The 13,721-nt window shown below is 39.9% G+C and overlaps 1 protein-coding gene and 1 pseudogene across 2 annotated transcripts in view; one reads left to right on the top strand and one right to left on the bottom strand.

Moving 5' to 3' along the window:
* Nucleotides 1-8,948, top strand: part of PRDX4 (peroxiredoxin 4) — a 21,499-nt gene extending 12,551 nt beyond the window's left edge. Inside the window, exons 1-7 of one of the 2 annotated variants that reach the window (XM_042457018.1) lie at nt 1,030-1,370; nt 3,899-4,016; nt 4,919-5,035; nt 5,656-5,778; nt 6,360-6,490; nt 7,448-7,482; nt 8,835-8,948. In XM_042457018.1, coding sequence (XP_042312952.1) covers nt 1,127-1,370; nt 3,899-4,016; nt 4,919-5,035; nt 5,656-5,778; nt 6,360-6,490; nt 7,448-7,482; nt 8,835-8,885 — 819 coding nt within the window. In that variant the 5' untranslated portion in view covers nt 1,030-1,126 and the 3' untranslated portion in view covers nt 8,886-8,948. Of the gene's footprint in view, nt 1-1,029; nt 1,371-3,898; nt 4,017-4,918; nt 5,036-5,655; nt 5,779-6,359; nt 6,491-7,447; nt 7,483-8,834 lie in introns of those variants that run through there. The other variant, XM_042457019.1, reaches the window with a different exon arrangement.
* Nucleotides 8,949-12,009: 3,061 nt separating this feature from the next.
* LOC121925819 lies at nt 12,010-13,367 on the bottom strand (annotated as a pseudogene).
* Nucleotides 13,368-13,721: the final 354 nt, after the last annotated feature.

Below are 13,721 nucleotides of genomic sequence, written 5' to 3'. Positions count from 1 at the left end.
GTTCTCTCTAGGGATATCTAGGCTCTCCAGTGCAAGTGTATGGTCAAACTTGAACCCAAAGTCTCACTGAAGGATCTAGAAGAGATTCCTAGAGAGAGCACTCCACTAGGCAACCACAGAATTGCGCTGGTCAACATCTGGCTACAAATGTAGACAGTTGTCCTGGAGGACCTAGAGATTCCTAGAGACAACACTCCATAGATGTCAACCCGTGTAATTCTATGGTCGATGGGGTTTATCACATGGGAAGGATCCTGTGCAAAAATGGGATTTAAAGTGAAGAAAACCCCACAAAAGCAGATTTATTATCGGACAACTTCCAGGTTAACCCAACTTTAACCCAGACAGAAAACAGAAAAGACACGCAAAAGCACAATTGATTTTCAAACGACATCCCTGTCAAGGTGCATTAACGTGACATTAACCCTGCTAGAAAGCTGACAAAACTTTTTTACTTCTGGAAAACCCTAAATGTAAGAAAGAATCTCGTTTTGTCAACCTTCTCGCCGGTTTAACATCACGTCAGCCCTGACATGTCTGAAAACCAAACACGCTTTTGCGTGTCTGCTTAGGTTTTGGAGGTGTGTTTTTTTTTAAATCCCATTGTGTGATAAACCTCCAAGGCCTGACAGACCACAAGAGTTTGGACTGGAGGACCTAGAGAGTGGGGTTCTCTCAGGTTTCAAAAAACACAAAGTACTATGTCGTATGCTGGATGTTTTTAATGACGTTGTTAGCCGCTTCGACTGTTCTTTCACAGGAAAGTGGGGTGCGAATAAAAGTTTTATTGACTAATTATTTAAAGTGTGGTGGTGTTTTTTTGTTGTTATTTGCGTGTTTGTTTTTGTGTTTTCCACATTCACGGGGTCCCTGCTGTGGCCCCTTAACCCCTGCAAACGTGGGGAGTGTGTCGTACTTTAGCCTTGGTTTTGTGGGAAAGAATGAAGGCAGTTTTGGGAGGCAGGCAGCAACTCGAGGGTGGGCGCCTCCCTCTCTTCTTCGTAGGCCCAGGGCCCGCCCCTAGCACCACCAGCAGCCGCAGCTCCGCCACCAGGGTCCGCCCCGAGGCCCCAGGCCTCCATCCTCCTCCTTTTCCCCAGGCGAGGCTGCTGCTGCTGAGGTGGCCATGGCGGCGGAGGGGGCGACGAGGCGGCGGTTGCCCTCCCTCAGGGCGCCGTTGCCGGCCGTTTTCTGCCTCTTGGCGGCTGCTGGGGCGATGATGATGGCGGCTGAGGCGGCGTCGGAGTCCGCCTCCTCGCAGGGCTGGGGCGACGAGAAGTGCCACTACTACGCCGGGGGAGAGGTGTACCCCGGCGAGGCGGGGAGGGTGACCGTCAAGGACCACTCGCTCCACCTCAGCAAGGCCAAGAGTACGTGCCCAGAGGGAGCAGGGGGAGCATGGCGGGCGCGGAGGGGGACGACAACAACAACACCACGACCACGCCGCCCCTCTCGCCATCGCCTCGGCCTAAAAGGGGGGGGGGGAGGATGATGAGATTGTTGTATGCCGACCTACTGGGGAAATAGGTCCTGCCGGTTTGGCAGCGTCTTTATTCTCTTTGTCTGTCTGAGTCCTTGGCTATGTGGAAGTGTCTGGGCAGTGTGGAGTTTGTTGTGGGTGGCCCAGAGCGGAGCAGAGCTCCTCTCGCTCGTGGGCCCCACAACAAAACTCCCAGAATTCCATAGCAAGGACTCAGACAAAGAGTCTCCCATCCAAGTACTAACCAGGGCTGACCCTGCTTATTTAGCAATAATAGTATTATTGTTATTGATCTTTTCTAACTTCATGTTTTTTATTGTTTTAGGAAGGAAAGCTGGTGAAGCCACATGCAAGTAGCCTGTGACAATTCATACATATTATTATTATTATTATTATTATTATTATTATTATTATTATTATTTGTCTCGCAGCTGCCTCTCGCACACACAACCCCTCTGATTCTGATTCTGATTATCAGTTTTGCAGCTTCTGGAAGCAAGGAGTAAGAACAATTTAGGTGCTGCAGCAAAGATGGAAAGGCGGACGTGTCCCTTTGCAGAACGAAGAGACTTCCTGAGGAGGGAAGAACAAGCATTTGGCTAAAATGTGGCTTCTTGGTTGCGGGGGAAGATGACCCCGTGGGCCTGAGCTGCAGAAAGCCTGCACAGAGACTGGGATGACTAACAGTTCTCTTGTGGCAGAAACTCTGCTGCAATCGTCAAATGGCAAGGAGGATGTGTGCCACAATAAATCTGTTCTGTCTGAATTGCCACAGGCTGCTTGCGTATGGCTTCATCAGCTTTCCTTCTTGGGGGAAAAAAAACAAGCGTGAAGCCAGAAATGTTTATCAGTCTAAAAATGAAAAACGAAGCATTAACCAGTCCCCTCTCTCCCTGCTCTTCCACTCATAGCAGGGTGGAAATAAGCAGTACCAGCACACCTCCTTATTTGTTCCATGTGTTTGCTTTCCTTTGCCTAAGTTGATAAAGACTTTTGAGAGAGGACACGTCATGCAAACCTTACTGGTTTAAAAGTGCTGAGAGACAGGAGACGAGTTTGTTCAGAAGACTGAAGGAAAGAGTTGTTGCATCCAGAAAACATGTTAGTTTAAATCATTGCAAAATGGTAGTAGCACATTGTGTGCTACTGCATTACCACATTGAATGAATATACAGTACTGTATTTCTGGAAGCTTTTCCTGTCTTTTGAGGGACAACAGGACTGAATTGCAAATAATAGATTTTTAGTTTGCATTGCCAAATGGCTAAGGTGTTTTTAATTGGCTTCAAGTCGACTTCGACCTATGCAGCCCTATGAATGAGAGACCTCCAGGTCTTGCAGCGTCTCTGATTGAATCTATCCATCTGGTATAGGGTCTTTTCCTATTGCCCTCAACTTTACCAAGCATTATAATCTTTTCTTGCAAGTCCCTGCTTCTCGCAAAATGGCCAAAATACGGCAACCTCAGTTTAGTCATCTTTGCTTCTATGGAGAATTTGGACCTGATTTGCTCAAGGACTCACCTGTTGGTTTTGGGAGTCTATTTAGCAGTCTATAGAGTATTCACAGAACTTTTTTTCTTCCTATCAGCTTCCTTCACTTTCCACCTCACATCCATACATAGAAATGGGAAATACAGAGGCATGAACAATCTTAACTTTAGTATTTATTGATATATCTTTATGCTTCAGGATCTTGGCTAGTTTCTTCATAGCTGCTCTTGGAACCAAATCCCAGCCCACTATATTCGTCCCATGGCTGAATGTTATTGAACTGGATGTAGAAAATTTTCAGCACTGCATTATAGTGCCATTACTGTTCAGCCAACATTTCTTCTACACCAATTTAAATTCAAGTATTTTCAGTCCTTTTCTAATCCAGATTATATCCAAATCATGTGCAAAATAGGCTTGCATGACAGGTATTGTTTGAAAATCCAGGTTCCTACTGCAGTAACTTTGTAAATTGAAATATAGCAAGTTCAACAGAAACTAACATCTGTTTATTTCAATTGAAACTTGTGCATTTTTGTACGAGAGAGAAAGGTTTGAAAAGGTCATTGTTTCCCTGCAATAAAAGCTGTACCTTTGGATCCTATACATCTGTCCTGGCATGTGGATCTCATAAGGAGAAAGTTATAAGTGTAGTGTGCACCAGTTTTTTTGTTAGTAGACCAATTCCTAGGAACATATGTGGTGTTGCAACAAATCATAAGAGTCGCACCTGAAATAAAATCACCCTTGAGTTTTTCCAGGATTGTTTCTATAAAAAGGAAATTATTTTTTCAGCAACAAGAACAGCAATGAAGAAGCTTTTTTAATTCATATTCTTTGCCCAGATTAAAATATTCCTCATGTATCCCTAGATTCTGTGTTTGTTTGGGGAAAAGTTGATTGTGTTCTTTTTATTTATTTACAGTTTCTAAACCTGCACCTGACTGGGAAGGAACAGCAGTCATCAATGGAGAGTTTAAAGAGCTGAAATTGACAGATTATGAAGGAAAATACCTTGTTTTCTTCTTTTATCCTCTTGACTTGTAAGCAAAACTGTTGCAGTTGTAATATATAAATATTTTCAAAACAAGTTTTGTGTTACCCAAAGGGCTTATAGGAGGTATTGTTGCCACTTTAGGGAGTAAAATTTCTTAATTAAAAGATATCTCTAGAAGATTTTATTAAAGATTTTATTCTATCATGTTGGAAATGTTAAAATGGAGGGGGGAGGAGTTGAAGGTTGACAGGTTATGCTGTAAATCTTGTAACTGTGGCTCTGACATATTTGTACTTCTGAACAGGGGAAAGTGAAATTAGATCACTGTCCTAAATCCAGTGCCAAGCTGTTGTTTATCACCAGTGTGATAGTTCACCTCTTTTCCCCACTGCAGCACTTTGGGGGTACACCAAAATCAGCTCCAGATGGTTTTCCAGGTTTTGGGAAGGGGGTGCCAGGGGGACTACAGGAAGAAAAGGAGATCTCTCCTCTCTCAGTTCCATTTTTCTATCCATGAAAATCCAGAATTTGCTGCCTAATGTTCTAGGTCAAAGGGTAGCATTTTATAAATATTTCTGAGATTCTAAGAATAATTTTAATTGAGCTTGGAGTGATATAACTAAAGTCTACCTATCCAGTGAGGTAAGCTGTGGGAAATGCTTTGAAAACATGATATGAATGGATTTTATTCCAGCATCACCACTATCAGAAATGTTTAGAAGATAATGTTAATTAATTTATATATAAAGGTCACCGTAAAACAAATCTTGTTTTATACATTGTTGGAAATGTAGTACTTTCAGGAAATCATTTTATCTGTGGTTTAGAGCAGTTTATTTGTGCTTTCAGGAAAACAGTTTATCTGTGCTTTAGAGATGTAACAAAAATAAACTGTTCTTTTAGCTCTCTGAAATTTAGAATATAATCTTTTGTTTTGTTTTAATTTAGCACATTTGTGTGTCCAACGGAGATAATTGCCTTCAGTGACAGAATTGAAGAATTCAGATCAATAGGTGCTGAAGTAATTGCTTGCTCTGTAGATTCACAGTTCACTCATTTAGCATGGTATGTCCTTTTTATTCCCTCCATTTTAATGCAAGTCAGTAATAGGTGGCTGTTTGAGTTGAATAAGCAAATCAAAAGTCTTGTTTCAAGGAATTTTAGGGAACCTAGAACCCAGTCCAGTTCACCCTGTTTGTGTGCCATTATGTGGCCACAACTATTGCATAACCTTGGGTGCCCATTCGCATGTGTTCTCTGAATGAGGTGAGGAACTTGGTGGCTGTAAACATGTATGTATGGAATACTGTGCAAATAAGGATGTGGCAAAGATGTGCCTGGATCAGGCTTGTGAAATTCCCTCGCACATGTGCAGAACTAGATGCTGGGGGGAAAGTCATTTAGGGAATTCACATTTGCAACTCTTGTAAAAAGAATTCAGAAAGTGTCATAGAATCATATATGATGTGACAGTCAATGAAACATTTACTTTAAAGAAACATGTAGGTTAGTTGCAGTGCTACATGGTAACCTTTTTGTAAATTTTTGTTTAATCTATGGAACTGAAAGTGGTAGTAATCTATATTTTGGGCAAAAAAAGGGTTGTAGATCACAAATTCAATGTACAAATACAAAAAGTATGAAACAATCCTTACTGATATATTTGGTGATTTTCTCTACAATAGGATTAATACACCACGAAAACAAGGAGGACTTGGACCTTTAAAGATACCACTTCTTTCAGATTTGACACACCAGATTTCAAAAGATTATGGTGTATATCTAGAAGACCAAGGACATGCTCTTAGGTATACTGTCAACTGTTCACTTCTTATTCCTCCTGCTGGTGTAAATATGAAGGAATTAAGGATTATTTCCATTTTTGTTCATTATTATTTCCATTACAGGTTGAGTACCCCTTATCTGGAATTCCAAAATTGGAAATACTCCAAAATCCAAAATTGTCCACATGTGTGGCTGAGATAGTGACACCTTTGCTTTTTGATGGTTCAGTGTACACAACTTTGGATCATGCACATTTTAAAAAAATATTGTATGAAATTATTTTCAGGCTGTGTGTATAAGGTGTATACGAAACATAAATTAATTTCATGCTTAGACTAGAGTACCATCCCTAAAATATCTCATTATGTATATAAAAATATTCCAAACACATCTGGTTTTAAGCATTTCAGATTGTTGCCACTTCCCATTATATTCATCACAGAAGACTTTGCTTTAAAAAAACTAGGTGCTTACAATGTGTGTTTTGCTGTGTGCAGGCATGGGTTATCTGGCATTTAAAGAAGTAGGAGCACTCATTTTGCTATACAGTATGTGTGAAGTGAATGGACTGATTTTTCTCTTGTATTTTTCCATGTTTTCTCAGAGGCCTGTTCATTATTGATGACAAGAAAATTCTTCGACAAATAACTATGAACGATCTTCCTGTTGGAAGATCTGTGGATGAAACTCTTCGTCTAGTGCAAGCATTCCAGTACACTGATAAACATGGAGAAGGTATATCCACTCTTAAGTACTTTGATGATGAGAATTGTTAGACTTGTACTTGCATCCTATAGTTTTTACATTAAAATCTCACCATTTGAAGATTAGCAGCTCTGAAATTGCAGCAGAGCTGGAATGTTACTTTTGAAAGTAATTCATGCTGTTATTCCACAGCCAGCTTGTTATTGTAAGGGGTTACTTCCAAGTTAAGTTGCAGTTTTTTCTCCCTATCTGTACTGTTTGGAAACCATCTAAAAAGGATTGGTAGCAGTGAACATTTTGCCACCTTCATTTCCTGTGTTCAGATAAGAATTTCTACAAAAAGTATAGGGCAGTGATTCCCAAACTTTTGTCCTTCAGCTTTTTTGGATTTCAACTACCAGAAGCCCCAGCCAGCTTGGCCAACAGTCAGGAATTCTGGGATTTGAAGTCCAAAACATCTGGAGGACCAAAGTTTGGGAATCATTGGTGTAGGGCATTTACATGTTAGGCAAAATAATTTCCTAGATTTACAGTCCCCAGAACTCAGCCACAAAACTCCGCCATTATAAGCAGAAATTTCCAATGATGAACACACATTAGTCTATAAGAAATCTGTAGTGAAGAAGCTATCCATATTTCTCTCAAGATTATTTACATCATCAATTCAGCAAATTGTTGAAGAGATTGAAAATGGAATTTACCAGCAGTTTTTCAATTTGGTTTTACTGTAGACCCATGGATATAGCTGGGCTATTTCACTTTTCCTTGGAAAGATGGTAATTAAAAGCAAATTAAAGTGTGGAAAGTGTTATGGATATCCTTTCCCCCAGTTAGCTTTGGTCTTTATGTTTTGGCTTTAGGACATAATCTGTTTTCTCGTCTTTATAATAGATATTTGGCTGCATTAGAGGTAATCTCCAAAACATGAATAGGACAGCAATTTTTTAGAAACCATCAGATTAATGTCTTCTTTCCTTGCCTTATCAGTTTGCCCTGCTGGTTGGAAGCCGGGCAGTGAAACAGTAAGTTGTGTTTAAGTCTATATTATTGTTTGAAAAACAGTTATTCTCATTTGAAAAATGCTCCTGTTGTATGTTGTAAGGAATGTCATTACCACACCAAAAGTAGCAGGTATAATATGAGTGCTACTTGCTACTTAATTGCCTCCCCTGAAGAAAAAAATAAACTGGCTTGAGACCTTTGTGATATTTCATGTGCTTCATCACACTGCTACCCTCTTTGTAGAATTTAGGGCCTGAATTGTCCTTGAACTCCAAATAGTTAACATCTACTCAAGTTAATAATACAGTGTGCCCTTCCCTTACACAGGGGATCTGTTCTGAACCCCCCCCCCTCACGTAAGGGAAATATTACATATGTTGGACCCCAATTAGAAACAATGGGGCTTGTGCCCGTGGTGTGCCATGGGCATGAACGCCATTACCTTTTCCAGTGCACAGCTTTCAGCATAAGCTGAAAGCTGCATATGGCATGCTCGCGTATGACGTGGGCACACTATATTTCACTAGTGTTCCTGAAAGATGCAGCAGTAATTTAATGATCATTCGTAACAATACAACCTTAGAAATACAATTCTGCATCAGGAACTAATTATTTCAGTTATTTGGGACAAAACATTATGGCTAGGCACTCCCTTTTACTTCTCCTTTTCTATTTTCCTTGGTTTTCTAGAATATAATTTGTACTGTTTCACTTTTGCCAGGGTGGTTGGGATAAAACTACTTTCAAAAGGAGCTTACATGTTACAGAGTTGATCTACAAGAAGCTAGCATCATAGTAGGTTGTAATGAAAGCAATACAGTATATGAAAGTGCCTCATATTATTTAGTGGTGGAAACATGCACATCCACACACACTGGCATTGAATAATATGGGGCATGGTGATACACTACCAGTACGAAGGGTCCACTGTATTTATGTAAGACTGGATAATTTATAGAAGTTGTGTAGCTATAAAAACTATAATAGATTTTGGTAGAGTTTTCTCTCTCTTATTTAAAAGAAAGGTAGGATAAAATATTTTAGGAAAATTAATATATGAAAAATCAACAGTATGTTCAAGTAAGCATGTGTACATATGTGAGTGCACACATGCATGCAGCCATACCAAAGTGCATTTACATCTATAGCCATGCTTTCTAAATACGGATAGATCAGACCTGAAGATGGTTTGTGAATATGGTGACTTGGTTAATTGAGCACAGATGTTAATTTAGGGAAATCATTTCAGAGTTGTGTCATTAATACACACTTCTTAATCAGCTAGGCTCCATTTCAGTATATTTAGCATATATGTCGCAAAACAGCACAACTAACTGGGTTTTCTTTATGACACTTTTTCTCTTTTAAACAGATAATTCCGGATCCTGCAGGAAAACTGAAGTATTTTGGTAAAGTCAACTAACTGCATTTTTCCTAAAACTCAACAACTAAGAAATTGTTAATAAAGTTCTGTTACTTTTGATAATTGCTTGCCTGTCAGTTTGTGGTGGAGGGTATAGGTGCTATAGATACAATACAATGATTGTCCATTAGTGAAAGCACTGCCCAAATATTAGTATGCAATATTCCTCTCACAGATTTAGATGCCTCTTAACACACTAAGAGATGAATCCACAAGACTTATAAACTGGCTGTATGGTTACTCTGAAATAAGCATCTTACTCGGAGTTCAATTAAATTTATAGATTTAGTTACAGGTTCTACAGTCTCTAGTAGAATCCTGAATTCACTTTAATATTCAGGCGAAAATATTTACCAGAAATACACTAGTACTCCCCACAAAGCTAGTCATTTTTTAGTTTTTAGTTTATTCTGAAAGGGCCCATTTCAGGAAATCACAGAGCCTAAATTGTATAATAATGTTATTATAATTGTATAATCAGATTCAGTTATTCAGCCTTTCAATATTCTGTGATTACCACTTTGAAAACCATGAAAAACAAATTGGGGCGGGGGGGGGAGATTTTGAAGAAGGTAGATCAAAATTTGTGGATCAGTCACTAGACGGTTTCTAGTGCATTTGTCTGCTCATTGCTTAGATTCTAGCAGAGGTAGTATGAGATGGAACGTGATTACAAATCCACTTACTGGACAATGTAGCAAGGACTGAATTACAGTCAATGAGCTGAAATCTACACATGCAAAAGAAACAACACTGAAAAGGTATCATACTGATTCTACATGCATATTCCATATCAGGATACATTTTTAATTAGATGAAATTCAGAACCTATTCAATCCAAGTATAAGCTAAATACTATAAAAGTAAGTAAAATTAAACATCCTTTAAAATACTAAAATAAAATGTCAAGATTATCTTTTTTCCATACCCACCAGTTCCCAGATAAGGGACTTCCAAGGTTGTGATGTGCAGCTTCTCCCACTCACAGTTGTCAAGACTGTGTTTCAAACTTCCACCAGGGGGAGTAGCTTTCTTAGTTTTGGAAGCTCTGAAGCGGAGGGAAGAGTATCCCATCTAATACTTTAAAAGCAAGCAGCACAAAAAGAAAATTAGATGGAAAAAACCTGAAGATGAAAAGAAATAAACCACATTTCAATAAACCTGACTAATAAGTTAGGGTGGATGTGACTAAGAGGCCCTCTCAGAAAAAACAATGACTTCATTGGAGGGGGATTTTGCTTTGTTTTGCAAAAGTAGTTCAACAGTAAGCCAAATGTTCTGTCTCAAATAAGAATGGAATATTCAGTAGTTACTCATCTAGTCAGTCTGGGTGGGTAGTCTGTTATTCTCCACCCCAAAGACACTATACCTACAGTGATGGTGTCTAATTACAGAAAAAAGTGCTGCTTGAGAATCAACCCAACAATGTCTAGTAGCAAAACACTGGCAGAGAATATTATGGTAGTTACCTCTACCACAGAATGGACCAAAATATCTGAACTACAACAGACAAATGTAGAAATAATTGACCCTAGTCCATTTGCAGTAATCCAAAACCTTTTACCTATGTTTTGTTTTATATGGAAAACCTTCATGGTATGCCCAGCACTAAAAGCCCACCTGTTAAAAAGTCATCCCATCTGTCTTGTGCAGAGACTGGAAAACAGTCAAGTCTCCACCTTGAGAATGAATTTATCATCTTTAGTTATGCTCAACAGAGAGGAAGTCAAGCCAAAGGAAAAGCATCGATGTAAATAAGCTATGTGCCACCCTAGAGAGGAGACAGATCATTGCGTTCTACACCAGTTAAAGTTTGCAAATGATCATCAGTGATGTCCATTGTTTATCATAGTAAAGTAACCTAGAGATTAGGAAGCCACTGAGTGATCAGTGAATTCACTGCAACCTGCTCACAAAGTTGCAAGGCCTACTGACTTAACATGTTTAATTGTTAGGAATAAATCTATGAGCTCACTTTCTATAGTTGGTCAAGGCAACATAATAAGACTTAAAAGCCATGTTAAAAATGGCCTTACACTTACTTGTATTTAACCTTCATCAGTTTACACACTGAGAGCCATTTTAAGAAAGTGCAGGAAGTGACAAATTGCAGCCCACTTTTTTTGGTAGCCTATCAAAAAAAAAACCTAATCCCCACCCCCAAAAAGAACTAGAGATGAAAGAGCCTCCAAAACTCAAAATCCATTTCTATGAGCTTTCAGTTGTAGAAAACTTGAAAATACCCTTTCCCCAAAAAAACAAGAATGGTTAAAAAAAGAAACGGCATTATTTGTAGTTTTGTTTTCAGGACACTTGTCTGCTGATTTTTGATAGTGTAGCCCATTAGGAGGACACAGAGGCAAAAACTGGCCCCATGTCTTCTATGAGTTGGATTGCTGACTCATGAACTGAGCTTAGACTACGATCGGTACTCTGCAACTTCACACTACAGCAGAGATCAAAACTGGTAGCATAGGCAATTTTTCAGGATCCACTGTTTGCCTGCCCCAATGAAAAGTACTGATCCGCTTCCAATTAACTTTTGGTTTAGTTAGGACACAATTTGAAGACTACGTTCTTGACATAACATACATAAATGAAGTAACCAACAGCTTCACATAAAAGAGATCTGAATTGCCACTGACAAATTGGATTATAACAATGTACCAACATTTAGAGATGCAAAGTACCCCCTTAGTAATATTATTTCAACGACTGCACTTCCCAACAAGGGAGAAGACAGAAGGTGAGGTGTCTTCGATACCTGGAAGCCTTTTTCCTTCCACCTACTCTGTCCTGAAGTTTGGAAGGTGAAAAGAAATAAAATTCTGGGCCACAAGCCTGAACAGTGCAATCCTACCCAGGCTGACTAGGAAGTAGGGCCCTTTGGAATCAACAGGCCGCCTAGAGACTTCCAACAAATAACCCAAGTACTCACTTTGAAACCTGATGTCACCTATTTTTTTTTTTAAAAAAAAATAATCTATCTGGTGTTCCTTATGGGATTCTGTCAGTCTCTTATAGAATTCTAAATCAAAAGCAACAGACTATCTAAATACTAAGAACTATGGAACTTCAATGGCTGTGTAATTCTAGCCTCTTGAACACAACAGAGTCTTCAACGTTATTGTGAAACTGATAAAGCTTTGAATTCAGTTAAAAATATTTCTTTATATATATCAATATATATAAGATCGATTATTATATCATCCAGGGTAGCCAGGAAATCTTTAGTTGATTGCAGAGTATCTGACAGATTATCATAACAGCATGAAATCAAAGGTTGATTGATGGGTGCAGAGATTGTGCTTGTAAATCAGTCAGCTGCTTTTTTTAAATGTCATGAGAGTAACACCAATCACTGACAAGGTGGCTCAGTCTGTGCTCCTCAGGAATCTCAAAACTCTCAAGTCTAAAGGATTATAGGGAAAGAGATTCTCTTTTTCTGGACAGTCTTAAGGAACCATGCTGCACCAGGAGCCCTGGTGGCGCAGTGGTTAAATGCCTGTACTGCAGCCATTCACTCAAAACCACAAGGTTGTGAGTTCAAGACCAGCAAAAAGGCCCAAGCTGGACTCAGGCTTGCATCCTTCCGAGGTCACTAAAATGAGTACCCAGACTGTTGGGGGCAAATTAGCTTACTTGCTAATTAGCCTGCTTGCTATTCACCGCTATGATCTTTGGAATAGCGGTATATAAATAAAACAAATTATTATTATTATTCAATTTTATTTGTATTCTCAGTAGCCTTTTTTGTAAATAACTTCTTTCCTTTAGAAAACTGAGGCCCTCTCCAGACGGGCCTTGTAGAACATATTCCATACATAAAAATGGCGGCACCCTGTACACATGGGTGCCGCCATTTGACATGACAGCCGCCCCACGTCCAAACGGTGCAGGCATGAGGTCTTTGTGCTGCATCAGGCCGCTTGTGGCGGCCTAACCATGACACAGGAAGGAGCTCCAAAACGGAGCTCCTTCCTTGAGGGTGCCTTGTTCCCACAGCAACTAGATTGCTGCGGGAATGGCACCGGGAGAAAGGGGCCAAGCGGCCCCTTTCTCCCCTGGCTGCAGCTCCCAGGTTGTCCTAGGGCATGAAGCCCAAAGACACCCCTTTTCAAGACCAGGGAGAAGCGGCATTTTGTCGCTTCTCCCTGGTCCCGAAAAGCACCGTATTGGGGCCTTTGGGCTGCTGCTGTGGCTGTCCTGGCCCCAATACATGGTGGAAAGGAGCGGTCTGTATCCTGCCCAAGTCTTTGTAGCTGACAAAGGCCAATTCACGTTTCTAAGAGCCTTCCTGACCCACTGAGAGGCTACATTAGCTAAATTTACATTAGCTGCCCTTCCAACAAATGGAGTCTTAGGATGAGACCTTTCAACAGAATTCTTTGAAGGTACTGCCAGGAGTCTCAGTCAATCCTTAGAAGTAGTAACCACACCAGTGTCACCATTTTCTTTGTCTATAAATATATGTGTTGCCATTCCTTTTGCATTAGATGGCCCCTAACTACAGTCTCTAGAAGGGAACCAAGTGAAGTTGCTGTAAAGCTGAAGATTTGGACTGGAATAGCAAAGCAACACTGCCATGCCAACACACCAGTATGGTTTTGCGACCCAAGACTCTCCTACATAAGGCAGTGTGCCTTCAAAGCAAGATAATGGAGTCACGTTCTTGACCATATCAGCCATACCAACAAATTAGTAAGAAACAGGACATCAGTATTCCTGTACCTGATGTAACTTAAAACAGATAGATTATTTCAATGAAATATTTATATTTTATTAAAGCGTACACATTGTTTAATAAAACATTTCAGTATATGATGAGAGTGTATC

This window comes from Sceloporus undulatus, chromosome 3, assembly GCF_019175285.1.
Source record: "Sceloporus undulatus isolate JIND9_A2432 ecotype Alabama chromosome 3, SceUnd_v1.1, whole genome shotgun sequence".
Taxonomy (NCBI): domain Eukaryota; kingdom Metazoa; phylum Chordata; class Lepidosauria; order Squamata; family Phrynosomatidae; genus Sceloporus; species Sceloporus undulatus.
Note: the sequence above shows the minus strand (reverse complement) of the source record. Positions and strands in the feature narration are given on the sequence as shown.